The sequence below is a fragment of the Delphinapterus leucas genome, chromosome 18 (assembly GCF_059928025.1).
Source record: "Delphinapterus leucas isolate spDelLeu-1000000601 "Yukka" chromosome 18, BTC_Dleu_Yukka2, whole genome shotgun sequence".
In the NCBI taxonomy this organism is placed as follows: Eukaryota; Metazoa; Chordata; class Mammalia; order Artiodactyla; family Monodontidae; genus Delphinapterus; species Delphinapterus leucas.
The window spans coordinates 49,050,306-49,069,005 of NC_143146.1; the positions used below are offsets into that span (position 1 = coordinate 49,050,306).

The following is an 18,700-nucleotide window of genomic DNA, read 5'->3' on the forward strand; positions in this document are numbered from 1 at the left end:
TAAAACATAGAAAAAAGGATCACATTAGTTTCTTAATTTACTAGAGCTGTGTGATTTTCAAAGCCTTAATATAACAACTGAATTGCATAGTTTCAATATTTTATTAACCATACCAAGGAACAGAACAAATGATGAAAGGTACTCTCTTACCAACACTATTTCTCTTGATACAATGTAAATATATTTATGGATATATATATGGAGTAACATACACACGCATAAATATAAACACATTCTGAAAAGATTGTTGCTCATAATTGTGAACCTTGATCACCTGTTTTTTTTCCATGAATTGGTAATATTATCAATAGAACTGTATAGGAATTTTCATTGTAGTTATTAAAAAGGTAACAACTATAAATAAAAATTGTCAAATAGGCCACCTTCATATAGATTATTTAGCAACAGATCCTTATTTCAGCATGTTTCTGTATGTAATATCTTAGGTTTGACCTTAGTAATTTCTAATTCTGAATCCAAGCTCCTGCTCATATCTGATCAGTGATCACAAGACATTACAAATAATTCATATTTTAAGTGTCCACTATGCAATAGAAACCATGCTAGGTTCTCTAAACTATAACGACAAGCAAGGTGGATGTGGTCACTGTCCTCAAGCATTCTCCTATCTAGACTGCTTTGTGACAAATTAACTTTACTAATAAAGAGTTACAACACTGACCCAGAGATTTAAAACTGTTCAGACTTAATAACATTATTTTGTGTGTAGATCAATTAGATCTTTATTAAGAATAGGGACGCAGACATAGAGAATGGACGTGTGGACACAGCAGGGGGAAGGGAGGGTGGAATGAATTGGGAGATTGGGATTGATATATATACACTACCACGTGTAAAATAGATAGCTAGTGGGAACCTGCTGTATAGCGCAGGGAGCTCAGGTTTGTGCTCTGTGGTGACCTAGATGGGTGGGATGGTGGGGGGAGGGAGGTTCAAGAGGGAGGGGATATATATATATATACATATAGCTGATTCACTTTGTTGTACAGCAGAAACTAACACAGCATTATAAAGCAACTATACCCCAATTAAAAAGAAAAAAAAAAGAATAGAGTTAACATATCACAATCAAAAGAAGGAATGAATGGAAATTGATAGAATGTTAAATCTCGTTAGCTATCCAGCCTCAATATTTTTATTGTGGCCCTTTAAAATTCTTATGCATTAAGTAGCTTTAAGATCAAGCACAGAATTAAAATACTTCCATCCACTACTGTTGACTAGATATTATTTTATAGTTCAAAAGAGTGCACTTTTTGCCTGCTAGTCTAAGTCCTGCTTTCTCGACACTGCCAAATGGTCCTACTACCATTTACTTCAAACTTAACCAGACAACAGAGGAGTGCGATGGAAAATATTATCTACTCCTTTGCTGAGACGTTACATGTCAACTTTTCACCTAAGGCAAAATTTAATGGCTGACTTGTGGATCTTCATTTCTAGAGATTTACTATGGAAACACTGACATAACCTTTAACCAGAGCAAACAGAGCCACTCTAATAAGCAGGCAACACCAAACCTAAAAATGCACGAGGAACAGAAAGATCCTGGCAGGAATTAATCTGCCATTTTCACACATCTGCCCAAGGGAAGCATTGTAATTGCAAAAATTTACTCTAAGACTGCTGAGACTCATAGTAATTATGTTTCTTTTTTTAAATAGAAATAGCCACAGGTGGTAACAAATAGCGTTTTGAGATAGGGAACCGGGCATGCATTCTAACCCAAATAAATATGTAATTGCCTTAATTATAAAAAAAAAAAAATCATGGAAAGTCTATTGCTCAAAATCAGAAAAAAAAATGTCTCCTTAAATGTATTTCTTGTCATTTAGTTTCTCCCAACTTAGCCATTTTGCTTCATTTGTTGGTATTGGCACATCTGATATCAGGGCCACACTGCAGAGTAGGCTTTTGTCAATAACCCTTATCTTGCCTGTGAGTGAGATTTGTTTAGTATAGTTCTCTTTTGTTTAGGATAGTTCTCTTATTTCCTGCCTTATTATTATCTAGGAATAAATAGTGGCTTTTCTAAAAGTTCAGGATCTTGAAATTTAGCTAATAATTACTATCCGTGCATCTGCCAACACTAAAAGTGCAAGGTTATAAACTATTTTTTCAATATATGTGTTGTATTAAAGTATTTCCTATTTTTCATACAATATCTGCTCTCAGTCATCCTGTCTTTATCTACATTTAGGTTCATGCATTAGCACCAAAATATTTTCATAGTTCCTAAAATTACAAATGCATTCCACGCATATACCATGCCAAGTAAGAGTCAACTGTACCTCCAAAATTTCTCATTAATCAGAAATTTCTGATTTAATCAATGAAGATTAAAATAAGAGAGTAAGGGTTGGCTTAAAATAAAAAGAAAAAGCAATTCATTAATGTTACACAAGGTCATGAAAAGCTAAAATAATAATAAAAATAAAGAAATCAAGTGTCTTGCCTTCAAACTATGTGAAGGCAAGTTTGCATATAATCTTTAATTCTGTCTTAATGGGGATGTTAGTAATGATAGATGGCTGATTTCTCTTTCATTTTGCATGAATTATAACTCCTCTTATTCACATTCTTAATTCAATAAGTTAATTTTGGATAAACTATTTTTAAATAGATGCAAAACTGCTAAAGCAAAATAGAGAGAATTTTGTGCCTCAAGAAGACACAGTAATAGAATTCACCAATATTTAGATAATCTTTTGGGTTTTTGCTGATAGAACTATTGAAATCAAAGCTAATTATTTTTCAAATTTCAAAATTTCAGAAAACTTTTATGCCTCATATTTATATAAAGATGTATCACTAAGCAATTATCAAGTTTGAAATGGAAAATATCCCGTTTTAAAGTTAAGTCCTGTTTTTCCAAATACTAAAGGATAACATTTTTTCTTAGTAAGTTTTGCTAAGATTTTAAACATATTATTTCTCAAGCATTCTAACTTCTTACTGTTACCTCATCTACTGAAATGGGGACATCAGTAAAAGTGCATTTTGGTCACTTTACACTGTGGTTAGATAATCCTTCTCATGGTAATTATAGGTGAACTGCCTTTATAAGTATCAGCTCTGTATATGCAATTGCTCTGGTGTTGTGGAAAAATAACAAAAGTCTACCAAATATGCAGTCCTAAAATAATCTCAGTATATTCTGGTAAAATATTCTGTGGTAAATGAAGTGAAGAGCTTTCAGCAAAGGTATTTATATTGGGGTCTGTGAAGAGAAAAGGAATTAATATATCTTAAGAATGAAAACTATAATTTTAGGTTTCAAAACTGATACAAGTGTTTGTACTGCAAATAAATAAAAATTTAAGAATTTTTCTAAGACATTGTCTAAAATTGGATTATAAAAATAAAAAAAGAAGTTTTGACCCTGTGAACATGTCTGCCTACAATAAAATACTTGTGTTTCTGCTTTATAAAAGAAAGATATCAAAATTTAGGATATATGTGTATATTTCAATTTGAGTTTTATTGAATTGGAGGACATAAAAATTCTGGGTATAAGTCCAACCCAATCATTGCTTAGCAATGATTATTAAGGATTCAGGTAGAAATATTGTAAAGAAGTATACCAATTGATGACTTATGCTTAAATTACATTTTTAAAAAGTTACCACTAAATGAAGCTGAAGAAAACATACCTAAGCACCACAGTTGTTGGAAAGAAATTAGTTGAGTCATCTAAGTTAAATCTGTTATTTAAACATATATATGCCATCAAAATAGCATTAGAAAGTTTGAGAACATAAAGTCATTGCCTACATTAAGTACTAATATAATTTACAAACATGAATCTAGTGGTTCTTAAAAACAGTATATACCTACAAAACAATTATGAATATATAGCTTTGAAAACTTGACATAGACTTTTAATGCTCACACTTTCATATTTTACAAAGGTTGCTTTTAGCTGATAAAGGAAGTAAACAAGAAACTGTCTTTTAAATGGTCCCTTTAATGTGTGCCACTAATTAAAAATCAATCAAAAACATTAAAAGTCTAAAAGACAATAAATATTGTTCAGACAGGGTGTATTCTACCAAACAGAAGCTTACAAGATAATAGTCATCTTTACTTTGCCCATTTTTCATTCAACACAAATATGGTTCATGACCATTTCATCAAATAGAAACATAAAGAAAATAACTCATTTTTGAATATTTCATAATGTCTGAAATAAAATGCATTTCTAATACCATTAAATTATTTTAATATATTCCTTTCCCCTAATCAGACCAAAGTCTATTTATGTAGATTAGTTACATCTAAAGTCTAATTTATCCAACCTGTATTTATCCTTTGATCACAAAGCTTGTTAACTTAAATGGTCTTTTATTGTTATGATTCGTTTTCCCATAATTATGCTGCTTAACTGCCTTATTTTTTGAATAAATATATGCAAACGTGCCAATCATATTTAGTACATTTATGCTAGATGCTCAATGAACTGTAAGAGTCATTTCAATACAATAAAGCTCCCTGGAATATATCCAGGGCAGAGCCTCCGAATACCAGTAATCAGAATGTCACTAGGACCAGAACAAATAGCAGTGTGTCACATGTATATCAATAGATTTTCTCAAACACTGTCTGAAACCAATTTTACAGTCTATCACTGGAAGACCATGGGGCACACAAGTGAAAAATGCCACCTACACTGCCACAACTTTGCATTTGTATTTTGTTACATTTTTTTTTGCTTTACCTTAAAAATATTGAATTTATACTTCTGCAGTAGCAAGGAGGTGAGAGCAGGCTTCTGCATAGTCACGGTAGGGAATGTTGATGTCATTAAGGACTCCTTTATTATAGATTCTTTATTTCAGGAGACCAAAGGAAAGCAATATATCACCATCAAAGCTACTGGTGAAAGCTATGACTAACTGTAAAATACTGTGTGCCACTGAAGGAAATTCTTGTCAGCGTCTCCTCTTCTAAACTGGTTGACAATAAATTAGTGTAGGTCTGATGAAGATTTAAAAGTGTTTTGTAGGTGGGTGGCAGAAGTCACACTATCTTCAAATTGATAGGCAAAATTACCTTGACGCTATTCTCTAACAAATATAGAGTCATTGATTGAAGGAATTCAATAGAAAAAAAAATTCCCTAATGGCTTTACTAAAATATGGCTTTAAGATAATGCCCTGTGGGATTTATTAAACAGAAGCATCACTGAAGGGAACACATTCTGGAGCAATGACTAATATCATAATTAGCAGGTGCATCTGTAAGAATTGAGTGTATTGCAAGACTTCTCAGCATAGGGGTGTTAAGCTTCACTTCCCGACTGGCATGAACCCAGTTCTAGTGGCTTCACCTTCGTCCTGTTGTTTCATCATCAGACTCCCAGCATATATTCTCACAGTGCCTCCAGCCATCCCACCATCCTCACCAAAGAATCAGAAACTTGCATGATTTTTTTTTTCTCTTAATCTACATAAGCTCCAACCTATTGTTCACTGAAGACCAGGTGTTCCTTAATTGCTCTGGAATAACTAGCTCTACTTTAAGGAACTTCAAAATGTTTGAAGCTTTAAAACAGTGAGTCATCAAGTTTTAAAATATTTTCAAAGAAAAATAAAGGTTTGAGTTCATCCTTAATAAGAGGAGAACTACCTTTGAACTAAAAAAGTATAAAAATAGGCTAATATTTGTACTTGAGTATTTATGTATATTATACTGAAAATATAAAGGCATATATATATACATATACGCATATGTTAATTTTGCCAGGAAGTTTGATTCCTCACATTTTCATAAATATGGGCAGAGATGACCTTTACTGCAGTAAATGCATGTAAACCTTTATTAATATTAAAATTTTTTAAATATTTTCTTAATTTACATCTTTTATAGATATATTTTTACTGCATTATATTACAAAAGCAGCAATAAGTGTAAAATTTGAAACCTGACAATGGTAGTGAAACACGATAAAGTATAAACACTGTATTTTTCAACAATATTAAATATTTATCTGGAGATTTTTAAGGAGTTTTTCTTTTAAAACATGTATATTTCTTAGTCCTTTAGGGGATGATATTTGGGACTCTTTTAAGAATAATTCATTTATTTTAGCCTCATATATAAATGTGTATCTGTGTACCATAAAACAGAGAATAATATGCATTATAATATCAACTTTATAAAGAAAAGTTTCTAGAAAATATGTTTTTAGTTTATTTTTTGCGTGCGGCTTGACCAATATAGTTATAGGCAATAGGTAATGTTTTAGAACATGTACAATTTTTTTCTTGACTAGAAAATATGTTCAAGAAGTTGAGATAGGAATTTTAGGGCATACTTTTCTATGATCTGATATTTTTCATGATCGCACACAGCCTTAAATTACGTGATGAGGCCAAGAATAAAACTTCAAAGTCATACGTGCAGATTTCTATATGACAATATTTATTGATATTATAAAATTCAGTCATAGAATTCAAGTAAAATTATAGAACTCACTAAAAGACCTTAAGTAAAATTAAAAATCATCTTACTCTTACATTTTTAAAAGACTGATAAGAATGTAAGGATAAGACTGTAAGGATGATAAAGTACTACCTAGCTAATATTTTGAGAATTGTATTGAAAACTAAAAACTAATCGGTAAAGAAGTTAATACCTCATGAGTAGTTAGATCAACTAATATTAAAAATGAGATTCTCAGGTTTCTAATTCATATAGTAAAAAAGTTATGTGTTTTGTGTTTTCATATTATTATAAAATAGAGAAATGTACAGAGATTTACGTTGAAGCTGAGATTTTCATGGGTGCACACAAAACTAAGAATAAAAATAATATATTAAGAATGATTATAATAATTTGGATTTTAAACTCTTCTCCAAAGAAACTCAAACCACTTTAATCGTTGTCTTTTTAGTTAAACTTGCTTCCACTTTATTTGTGCTACTTTTAATATATGGTAAAACAGAAATATATGTTTTATGATTGTGTACTCATGTTAATTTGAAGTAGAAATTAATCCTATCTTTTAAAAAACTTTAAAAAAAAAGAAAAGTGGACAAGATAGTACTAGAGGCATGCAGTAAGAAAGGGCTATCCCTTTCCTTCTCAGCCCACCAAACCCCTAGAAATAGAGACGTATATCAAGTTTATGGAAATAAATGCATGTAATTGATCAAACTGTGCCGTATTGGAATAACACTGTAAAAACTCTTTAAAATCGTAAATGAAAAAATTGTTCACACACTTTGTGCTTGTTACTGAAATCACTAACATACTAGAGTATGAATTTTTGAAGATCAAGGCCTTGAAAACTCATCTGAGTTTCAAGCCAAGAATCTCTTGTATTAGAGAAGTAGTAACAAGGCAGACAATGGTTAATGTTGCTAGGAAAGACTTTTTCTTTCACCTTTTCATTCTAAAATACTGAGTTTATTGTCTACAGTATGATACTTTAGCCCTCTATTCCTCAATCTCATTTTTATATATCTGTATTGATTATAAGTGTTTAATTTGCTTTTATTGAAAAGGCCATCCAGTTATATCAAAAGGATTTCCTCTTCCAGCATAAAAAATCTAAAGTCAACCAAAATGTGAATCTTTTAAAACTGAACTGTAAAACACTGTGTAAGAATGTATACCTTTTAAAAATGTATTTCAATAGATCTTATTCTGCTGGCTCAATATATTTTCTTCTATGACAGCATATTAAAATGACTACATTTTACGTGCTACCAAAAAAAATCTGAAAATACAGATGTTCCAACAAAACTGGAAATTTCTCCCACCAGTGAGAAGTCCCCAGCCTCCTCCCTCTTCGCAGCATGACCTTCATTGAAAACACCTGTTGAAAAGTTACCCCGGGACAAATAATTCTTGATAAACCACGATTAGCAGTTACTCGTGACAATTAGTAATGACCTCTACTTGATTTCAGATTCTCATATTAACCTATGAAATAATTCACATGGAAATTGCTCCTATGAAGAGTGCTTTTATAAATTTGCTTAATAATATGTTTGCCTTACCTATCACAAAATCTGTGTTCCTATTTTTCACAAATCACTTTTGTAGCTTTAAAATAAATAAAATATCTCATTATAACAATGCTATATTATGATTCACACCACTGAGGATATTTTAATCACTAGTCAATTGTTTAAACACTTCATAGACTGACTTTACTTGGACTGAGAAACTTGAAGAAAATCTGCCATAAAATACTTTCTCCTGAACCACTGCTTCTACACCAGTTTACATGACTGTTCTGTACCCATTTTCAATAAAAATACTCTTATGCTCCCAAACCTATATATCTTAATCTTAAAATTTTAGACCCTGCGATTCACACAAAATCTTTTGAGAAATTTGAACTTGAGCTGTAACATGAGTCTTTTAAGTCCTAAAGTTCCTGTTTCATATCACCACTCTTTACCATTATATCTCAAAACAATTATGATATTATTTGCATTCCATCAATAGAAATACTCTGGGAATATTCTAAACAGCACCCAAGATGCTGGAAAATAAAGATAAACCAGACCTAGTAGCTGCCAGCCCAGTTGCACTGTGAATTAAAATTCTTCCTTCAGAAATATACACGAGATTAATAGTGTGTTCCCTCAGCAGGCTGTGTTAAATAAACACATGCTAATAAATGCACTTGAAACAAGAATATGGGATACCTGAACATTTTAATTTGGGCATGTCACGTCAACACAAAGTGCAGCACACTAGTTTAAAAAAAAAGAAAGACAGCAAGGTCACTGTAGTCAGCTTACTCTTTTCTCCATAATAGGCACTGAGAAAAACCTGACACATTTAAAAGGAAATTAACATACTAAGAATTTAAAAGGCATCCCTTATAGGACAACAAAAATTCAATAAAAAAAAAGAGCCTGTTTTAACATTTTATATTGAGGATATTTTCAGGGCAGAAGCAATATGGGCAACTGAGCCACTATGGAAACAATTTCAAGAACTTAAACTTATTTTCTGTGTCTTTATGGCATGAATTAAGATTCCAGAAGAAAGGGAATAGCAAGGAAGTTTGTCTCCTTTGTTTGCTGTTTAAACTCTCTCTCCCTTTGTGTGTGTGTGTGTGTGTGTGTGTGTGTGTGAGATTTGCTTTGGCTCAAGTTTTACTGCTAATGAGAGGAATCATCATCATCCATCCCTTGGGCAATGACCAGCTTCAAGAACAGTAAGGTGTAAACACTGTATAGGGACCCCTGTCCCTCAAAACCTCCTGGATACTTCTATCCAACATTGTTCCTCACTAATCTGACCAGGATTCAGGCTTGCTGAGAATTCTACTGCACAAACTTCATTTTTACTGGACCCTAAATAAGAATTCAACTCATAGTACTTGAAGTGAAAGATTAAGCATTAACCTTCTGTGATATCTTTTTAACTGTCAATGGTAAAAATATAAGAAAGGTATATAACAAATGTGTATTTATAAAATGACTGCAAAAGATCTATATATATATATTTAACATATATCCCTCTAAATAAATTATCATAAATACCAGTTTTACACACTCATAGACTTTCATAGAAACTACAGTTTTTATGGGAGGAATATCTTGTTCAGTTTTATATAGATCTCCAAAAATTCATGATTACTGGTGTGTAGTAAACACTGTAAAAAGTGTGATTTAATACTACAGTGGATATTCTAGTATTCGGTAGCGTCAAGTACGAGTCTGTTTTACAAGGACGTTAACCTATTATAAGAAAATGTTCTACTGATTTTTAGTATTTGTTACACTTATGTTAAAAAGTATAAGATTATGAAATCGTACTACTCTGTTTCAATAATAAAAACAGTATTTACTTTTTCAAAGCACAAAACTGTGAACAAATTATTTTCATTTGTCCCAGACTAATCTTCCTCCCAAAATGTCACTTTTAGTTAAACTCAATTTTGTATTTCAAGTATTGTTCATCCAGAGTAATTCGTAGCAACATGCATTCATAATAAGCAAGAATTAAGTTTTTTTCATAACACAACTCAGTATGTGGAGAAAAGAAACTAGGTAGTAACTAGACACAGTATAGTCACCTGCTGTTGTTAGAGTTTAGTGTCCATGCTGGGTCAGTTTTTTTCATATGCCAATAACCTTAAATTATACTATCTAATATATATTAAATATCACCTAGATATACTGAAAATAGTATGCAAACTAAATGCATCCTTGAATTCTTTTTGGCACAAGGGTCTTTAGTGCAACTTTGCCTCCTGTTTTCAACAGCACAGAGCGAGCACACCCCTCTAGTGTACTCTGTTCCTCCCTCAATGACTCCAAGGAAGAACACCAGGAAAAAAATCACAGGACAAAATAAATATAAACTTTTCATAGATAGATACTAGTCATTATCCAGAGCCTATATTTTTTCAAACTTTTGAAAGATCTTCAGAGCATAATTCACAGTTCCAAACCTTAAGCTACACTAATGCATTGTGCTACAGTTTCAGCTGAAGAATAAATGAGATTCATGAGCACTTTTAAATATAAAACACTTTTTAAATATAAAAACTGATATTTTTCCGGGAGTGGGGAGTGAAACCTTATATCAAATTGATTCAGGCTCTGGAATTCTGACCGGTTGCTATGTTGTGCTTCAGGTAATTTACTTCTTAATATTGGGGTATACATTTCTTTCTTTTGCCATCAGATTTTTTTTTAATGAAATAAAAGACAATTAAAGTCAATTAACTGAAACAATTTTTTTCTCTCTCTAGTAATCCTCTGTTGTGGAGAGAAATGTAGACCAACAAATAAAGTAAAATAAACTATGAAATACTGAACCCTGGTAACATTTTAAAACCTATAAAAATAAACTTTAAAAATGCAAAAATAAGACATTTACATCTTGTAGATTTTTGACTATTTACATGGGAGGAGTTATGTATAGAATATGTTGTACACGCAGTGGCAAAAGTGTAAATCCTTTTCATTTAAAAAAGTTCCCTGCTCACTGCTACTAGCAGTGTGGCTAGTCCTGTTCCAAAGGTTTCAGGACAGCTCCAAACCCAGCAAAATGTAAAGTCCCAGTTATGCTAAGAGTCTCCTACCTGAATTATGGACATCCGAGTGGCCGGGGTCTCGCTCGCATTAGTCCCTTGTCCGGTGAAGCTGGTGTGGCAGCCCGCGTGTCCCTGAGGGACAGTCAGGTTGTTGGAGGACGGTTTGAGGTACATCACCTCCGACCGGGGCGAGCTGAGGGGCAGGCGGGTCTGGTAGTCGAAGTACATGGGGGAGGTAGCCAGGGAGGGGCTGCTCACCACGTTCATGACGTTCATGGCGTTCCTCTCTTCCACCTCGCTCTGTACCAGCATGATATCATTTTTGTTGATCTTCTTTTTCTTGCCCTTGCCCCCGCCCAGCTGCGGGTGGCTGTACTCTGCGATGCGGCAGTTGTAAGTGCGTATCTCCTTGTTCTCGCGCTTGCACTTGACGGCGATGGTGATCATGGCCGCTAGGAGAATGATGGAGATAGTGCTCAGAGTCACTATGAGCGGCAGCGACATGTCCCAGTGGTGCTGCTCGCCGTTCACCCGGGGAACCCCCTCGGGCAAAGAGCCGCTCACCGAGCGGATGATGAGCTTGGCCACCGCCGACAGAGTGGGCTTGCCGTGGTCAGTCACCTTCACTACCAGCTCCACCACCGGCGTCACGTCCTCCCAGAAAGGGTGCAGCGTGCGGATCTCGCCGCTGGATGGATCGATTTCAAACAGGTGGTCGTCGTTACCGTCTACGATCTCGTAGGTGAGGCGTCCGCTCTCGCCGAAGTCGCTGTCAAGGGCGCGTACGGTGCTCACCAGGTAGCCTAGCCCGGCGTTGCGCGGCACCTGCAGTTCAGCCGTGTCGTTCTGCAACGTTGGCAGCACGATCACCGGAGCGTTGTCATTCACGTCTAGCACTGTTACCCTCACAGTGGCGTTGCTCTCCAAGTGCGCGGGCGCCCCGGAGTCCTTAGCAAGCACCTTGAACTCAAAAGCCTTGGTCTGCTCGTAGTTAAAGGAGCGCAGGGCGTAGATGGCCCCGTTGGTGGGGTTCACAGACACATAGGTGTAGATGGACACGTCGCCGATGTGCGAGGGCAGGATGGAGTAGGACACTGTGCCGTTTTGGCCCAGGTCAGGGTCCTGGGCAAGCACCGAGCCCAGGTACTCTCCTGGGATGTTGTTCTCGTGCACCTGCAGCACGTAGAGTCCCTTGGTGAAGCGAGGCGGGTTGTCATTCTCGTCCAGAATCTTGACGGCGAACGACTTGGTGGAGTTGAGTGGAGGCGAGCCCCCGTCCCGTGCCACGATTGTCACGTTGTACTCGTCCTGTGTCTCGCGGTCCAACGGGCGGTCAGTCACCACCGTGTAGAAGTTGTCGTAGTTCTCCTCAAGTTTGAAGGGCACGGAACCGCCCGGCCCGCCCAGGCCGCCGCCGCCGCCCGTCCCTCCTCCGCCCAGGACCCTGCACTGCAGCTGCCCGTTCTTGCCCGAGTCTCGGTCAGTGACCCGCACCAGAGCGATGACGGTGCCGGGCGGAGCGGCCTCGCTCAGCGCCCCCTGGCGCACGGAGACAAAACCAATGGACGGAGCGTTGTCATTGCGGTCGATGAGCTTGACAGTGACCTTGCAGTGGGCCGGGATGGGGTTGGGACCCAGGTCTCGGGCCTGCACGTCGATCTCCAGCATCCCATTCTCCTCATAGTCGAGGTTGCCCTTGACACGGATCAGGCCGGTCTTGGGGTCGATGGAGAAGAGCTCCCGCACGCGGTCGGGCACATAGCTGCTGAAAGAGTAGAGCACTTCGCCGTTGGGACCCTCGTCGGCGTCGGTGGCATTCAGATCAATGACCACGGTGCCCAGCGGGGCGTTCTCGGGCAACTCCACCAGGTAGGACGGCGCCTCAAAGACGGGGCTGTTGTCGTTAGAGTCAATCACCTTCACGTTGATCTGCACGGTGGCCGAGCGCGGCGGCTCGCCGCCATCCAGAGCGGTCAGCACGAGCGTGTGGTGGTTCTGCTGCTCGCGGTCCAGGGCCTTCTGGATAACCAGCTCTGGGAACTTGGTGCCGTCGCCGCGGGACTTGACGTCCAGCGCGAAGAGGCCGTGGTCGTCGCGCGTAAGCAGGTAGGTGCGGAGCCCGTTCTCGCCCGCGTCGGGGTCATGCGCACTGGTGAGGGGGAAGCGGGTGCCGGGGGCCGCGTTCTCTGAGATGTCCATCTCAATCTGGTCCGACGGGAAGGAGGGAGCATTGTCGTTGATGTCCTGGATCTCTACCTTGATCATGCAGATCTCCTTGTCGTTGGCAAACACCTCGAGGGACAGCTGGCACTTGGCGTTGTGGCGGCACAGGGACTCGCGGTCGATGCGCTGCTTCGTGTAGAGGAGTCCGCTGTCGGCTTCCACGTCCAGCAGGTGCGGCGCCGAGTTCTCCAGCACCCGGTAGCTACCCGACTTGCTTCGCCCGCCGCCACCGCCGCCTCGCTCTGCGGGCGGAAGCCCCGGCTGCAGTCGAGCATCCTTGCCGATGTTGCCGATCACCGTGCCGGCCCCTTGCTCCTCGGGCACGGAGTAGTTCAGGTTTTTGAGCGTCAGGGCAGGGGCCCATAGGAGGAAACAGCAGCAGATGGAAAGGTACATCCCAGACCGGTGGGGTGCTGTCAGGAGCAGCCGGACTGGAGGGGCAAGTGGATGGGTGCGCGCCAGCTTGGGGCCCAGGCGCAGCGTGCGACCCCGATCCAAGCCACAAGTCTATGGATCCTTCCTTCCTTCCGCTCCCGGGCTGCGGCACCCGGCGGTCTCTATTCCGCTCAAGTTCCCTGAACCTGTTGATCTACAGCATCCGCACTGGGCGAGAAGCAGCGGTGCAGCAGAGCTGCAGGGGCACTGAGCAAGGCGGCGGCTCCCTGCAGCTGGGGGCGAGCCCGGAGCTTTGTCTCTCCCGCCCGGACTTCGGGCGACTCAAACTTGAGCGATGAGACCAGCGATAAGAAAGAAATCGCGTTTGGGAAGGATGATAATGAGCTAAAGAATCCGTAGGTTTTCCTCGCTCCCGCTAGGGCGCTGCAAATCCACTCCAGCTTTTTGCCTCCGGAATACTCTTCACATCGGGTGGGGGAGGGAGCGGGGAGGTGTGTCTCTAGGCAGATCAGAAAGTGAAATCCTTACTTGTTTCTCCTCTCTTGTGATGAAATTGTTGGGGATGAGGAACAACGAAGAGACAGTCAGATATATTTGAAGCTTCAAAATAGCCGGAGCCCTGTGAATTGTCTGCTTGCTTCGCGGGTTGGTCTGTTTTCAGGCGGTGTTTTGCTGCATTTAGAGATCTAATCTTGCATTGCTGGCTGAGGAAGCGGTGGCGGCAGACTGCATCTCCCAGCCAAGGATATATATTTTTTTCCTCTCTCTCTCTCTCCTTTCCGAGCAGCCAAAGGGAGGGGAGGAAATGCAGCGCAAAGAACTAGTGTCCCGATTTGTAGTTTCCTCCCTCCACGAGGCTCCTCCCTCTCTTCCTCGGAAAAGGCTCTTCCCCAAGTCAAGAAAGCCACAGCCTGATCAGCATTTGCGGTTTGAGTCTACTGGGAGGGGAAAAAACGTATAGATGTATCTCCGCCTCTGTTGGTAGAACACACTCTAATTTCTCTACGCTGAGCCAGTAGCCGCCGCTACCATCCCATTCTCTCCCCACAATCAAGGACTTCTCTCGATGCAGTTTAATTCCAGTTTGCTTTTCTTCCCAGGAGAAAGGAAATCAACAGGCAACTCATGGTTGGATGTGCAGATTTGAAGGGGAAGGGAGAGGCGGAATAAAAAAGAAGGGGGAGTCACCCTCCCAGTCCTCGCACACACACTCTCCCTGTCTCTCGCTAGAAGGAAAACAGTCTCTGCATTCACAGGGCTGGGCTGTCAAGTGCCTCTCTTTTCTTTCTATTCAGCATCTCCTTCCAATGGCCCTGCCTCCCAGGTCTCTTCATCTAGAAAGGAAAACCTTGGCGAGGAATAAAAGTGGTGAATATTTGAAGCGAATAAAGTGCGGGCTTTTTTTTTTTTTCTTTCTTCAATTTTTTCTATAGTAGGAGGAGTGGGCTGGATGAAAGGAACGCATCAAGGTTTGGCGTGATGCATTCTGCAGTCTCGCTCTCGCAGTCTCTCTGGGCGACTAGCGAGGGCAGCGGGCGAGGAGCTGCGGCCGTGGCGGTCCAGCCAGGGGAGCCCTCCCCGGGTAGCTACCGCCCAGGGGATGCTAGGCACGGGTCTGTCTACACACTATTTCGGGTTGTCGAGGCGCCTCGACAAACGGGAATGACACATCCAGAAATGCAGGTGTTCCGATCTGCCGGATGAGTCAGAAGTAGCGGAACGAATCGTATTCACTCTCGCCTCATCGTCCTCCCTTCACAGACATTAGTTGTGGCTTCTTCCTAACGCTTTCTCTGACTCACTCTACAGAAAGAAAAGCCAGATTCATGTTTTGGAGAAAAAGAAAAAGCGAGAGAAAGGGAGGGAAGGAAGGAAGGAGGTGAAGCTGAATCCAGCAGCACTTTTACTCTACCTCTTTCTGCCGGAGTCCGAGGCTCTGGATAGCAAGGCGTCTGTTTTGCAAGGTGTATTTATTTAAAAACAAAAACAAAACAAAACAACGACAAAAAAACCTTCCCTTTTTGTTAGGCGTAAGGAACCCCCAAATCTTTCAGAGTCTTGGGGGAAAAAAAAGAAAAAAAAATTCTGGATTACAGTGACTGTTCACAGATTAGTCCCGCATCATATTTCACGATTTTCCTCTCAATGTTCTCTATTCAAAAAGTCCAAAACCGGTGTGCGTAGTTAAATGTGCAGTCCGTTGTGGAGGTTTTTGCTTTTTTGTGTTTTTTTTGGGGGGTCCTCCTTTTTTGTCACGGGTGGTCTCTCAGTCTGGTGCCTGTCACGATCAGCTCACAGCCTGCGAAAGACGTGCAGATTTCAAAGCAAATATATCCATCTCCGCAAGCAAAGCATCGGTGGGAATGAAAGGTGAAAATTCAACAGTTGGAGTAGCGTCTCCCCAGCCGCCCTCCGCGCTGCCGCATCCGCGGGGCTCGCAGTCCCTGCTTTCTCCCCAGCGTCTCTTGCTGACTGAGTCTATTCACCTCACGCCGCCGCTTAAACATTGATACTGATTTCCTGCCAGCCAATCCGCGCGAGGAGCAAGGCTCTGCCTCCTCGGCCCGCGCCCAATGGAAGGAGGAGGAGAGACTGGCGGGGGCGGAGCCCGGAGCCTCAGAGCTTCAGAGCCATTGATTAGATCAGTTACGTGGGAGACCAGCCGGGCTAGCCGAGCCCCGTGTGTCCTGTGGCGGCTTTGCCCAGGGCCTCGCCGCAGGGTCTCCTGAGTCTTTAACTACCGGGAGAAACGCCTCCACCGTCTTCCTCTGGAAAAGAGAGAATTAAAAAAAAAAAAAAAAGTCTGGCAGCGATTTATTTATTGTTTTATCCGGTGTACACGGAAACCGGAATCGCAGCGAGCTTGCAGAATAGGGTAGCTGCGGTTTTCCTGATAGGTTTCTGTATACACACACACACACACACACACACACACAGACGCGCGCACCATACACTCATTCACACCAAGGGAGGCGCAGATCTTCTGCCTGCGCACGGACCCATCTAAATGAGGTGCAGAGGGATGTGTGTGTATGTACGTGGGGTGTGTGTGTGTTTCTGAGGCGGGGTGTGTGTGTTGTGTATTTCAGTGAGTGTGTGTAAATGCGAGGGCTAGCGCGCCCGCTTCTGCCCCGCGCTACACCGCGAGCAACAGCAATCAATATGTAACTTTCTTTATCCTCGGAGAAAAATCAGCTGTCCCCAGGCACCGCGGCAAGGGAAGTCACTTGATTATATAGTGTTTCAGAAGAAAGCAAAAGCCCAGTGAAAGAGAGACCGTGTCTCCCCAGAGGAAAAGCGCCTCTCCTCTAAGGAGAAAGGCTTACGGTCAATTAAAGCTTTGTAGCTTGTTAAAACTCAAATCTGGCTAAATAATACTTAGAGCTTTACCGTTTTCAGTCTCCAGCATTCTCAGCCCAGATTTAAAGTAAAGCGGACATCCATACACGCACTCATAATAGTTCTCGAGGGGTTTTGTTTACCTCGACCTTATTATTAAAGGTCCATATGGAAATTTGAATGTTATATCCTTAAGACAAAATAAGTGTTGATGACCACGTTTGCCAAAGCTTCTTTGCGTAGAAACTGAACCATAACCGTGAAGACCGATCAGTGGTAGATCTGCTAAGATTCATCCTTTCTAACTTGGTAGTTACTGATAATGCACCTTAATAAAGAAAGAAAAAAAAAGATTTATGCTTTCTAAGTAATACCACTACCACCACACGCACACACACACTCACGCACACACATACACACAAAGAGAGAGAGAGAGAGAGAGAGAGACTCCTGATTCATCTACTTCTTCTGCAGTTCTTAATCTCAGAGATTCTTTCTCCCCAAACTATTATCACAAACATCCACAAGTGATGACTGCTTTGTTCGTGATCCAGCCGTTCTGGGAAAGAACGCCAAAGAAAATTGAAGCATTGAAATAGAAAAGGTGAGTGTTTTGATTGCTAGAGTATTGATCGCAATTCATAAATACTGAAGTAAAGTTGCCATTTATAACTTGTGAATGACTAACGTATAAGTCTGTAACATAAATCATTCAAAATTCAAAGAAAATCAAATCCAGACCAATTACAAGAAAGTTCTGATGATTGTTGTTGGGATAATTGCTTAAAGATTCAGGTAAAGGAGCTATTTATTTCCCAGAGGATTCAATGAGATAACCTACAGTCTGAATTTGCAGTGTGATCTGGATCCAAAATTCGCCACTCCCTTAAGAGGCTATCTTTAACAGTTTAAAAATTCAAAGAAGTGCTCTTTACAGCCAGACCTTCAAATCCTAAACTGTCTTTATATTTTTTTAAATAGTTTGTCATGCACATACTTTTGCTAAACAGGGGAGCTACAGCTTTGTTGACATCTGGATTATTTTGCTGAGTGGGTGCCTAACCGCAACGTCGCATGAAACCTCACCGTTACATTTCTCAGGAAGGGGTTAGTATCTCTGTTCTAATGCATGTACCTTGAAATCTGAAGTGTAGAGGCTTTAAAAGCAGCCGTTAACTTAAATCAAGAGTAGAGAATGCACACTCATTTTTAATCATTACTTTTAAATTTTTAAAATTTATTTTTGGCTCTGTTGCGTCTTCGTTGCTGCGCGTGGGCTTTCTCTAGTTGCGGGAGCAGGGGCTTCTCATTGCGGTAGCTTCTCCTGCAGAGCACGGGCTCTAGGCCCTCGGGCTTCAGTAGCTGTGGCACACGGGCTCAGTAGTTGTGGCGTACAGACTTAGCTGCTCCGCGGCATGTGGGATCTTCCTGGATGAGGGCTGGAACCCGTGTCCCCTGCATTGGCAGGCAGATTCTTAACCACTGCGCAACCAGGGAAGCTCCTCATTATTTTTTAAATATGAAAAATCTATGATTTTTATTTTTGCAATACATACTAATTCAAGGAAAGTCATAAAACATCCTTACTTGAGGTTTACAATAAAGCAAAAACAAAAGGATGAAAAACTTCCAAGGAAAGGTTAATATGGCTTATTGATTATTCTTAATTAGAAGTGCTGTTATGCAAACGAGGGGAAAACCACAGTGTCT

The 18,700-nt window shown here is 40.3% G+C and overlaps 1 protein-coding gene across 1 annotated transcript in view; it reads right to left on the bottom strand.

Annotated features, from left to right (window-relative positions):
* PCDH17 (protocadherin 17) overlaps positions 1 to 16,154 on the bottom strand; it is a 106,749-nt gene extending 90,595 nt beyond the window's left edge. The window contains 1 exon segment of the mRNA XM_089899473.1: positions 11,081 to 16,154. Coding sequence (XP_089755599.1) covers positions 11,081 to 13,651 — 2,571 coding nt within the window. The 5' untranslated portion in view covers positions 13,652 to 16,154.
* Positions 16,155 to 18,700: the final 2,546 nt, after the last annotated feature.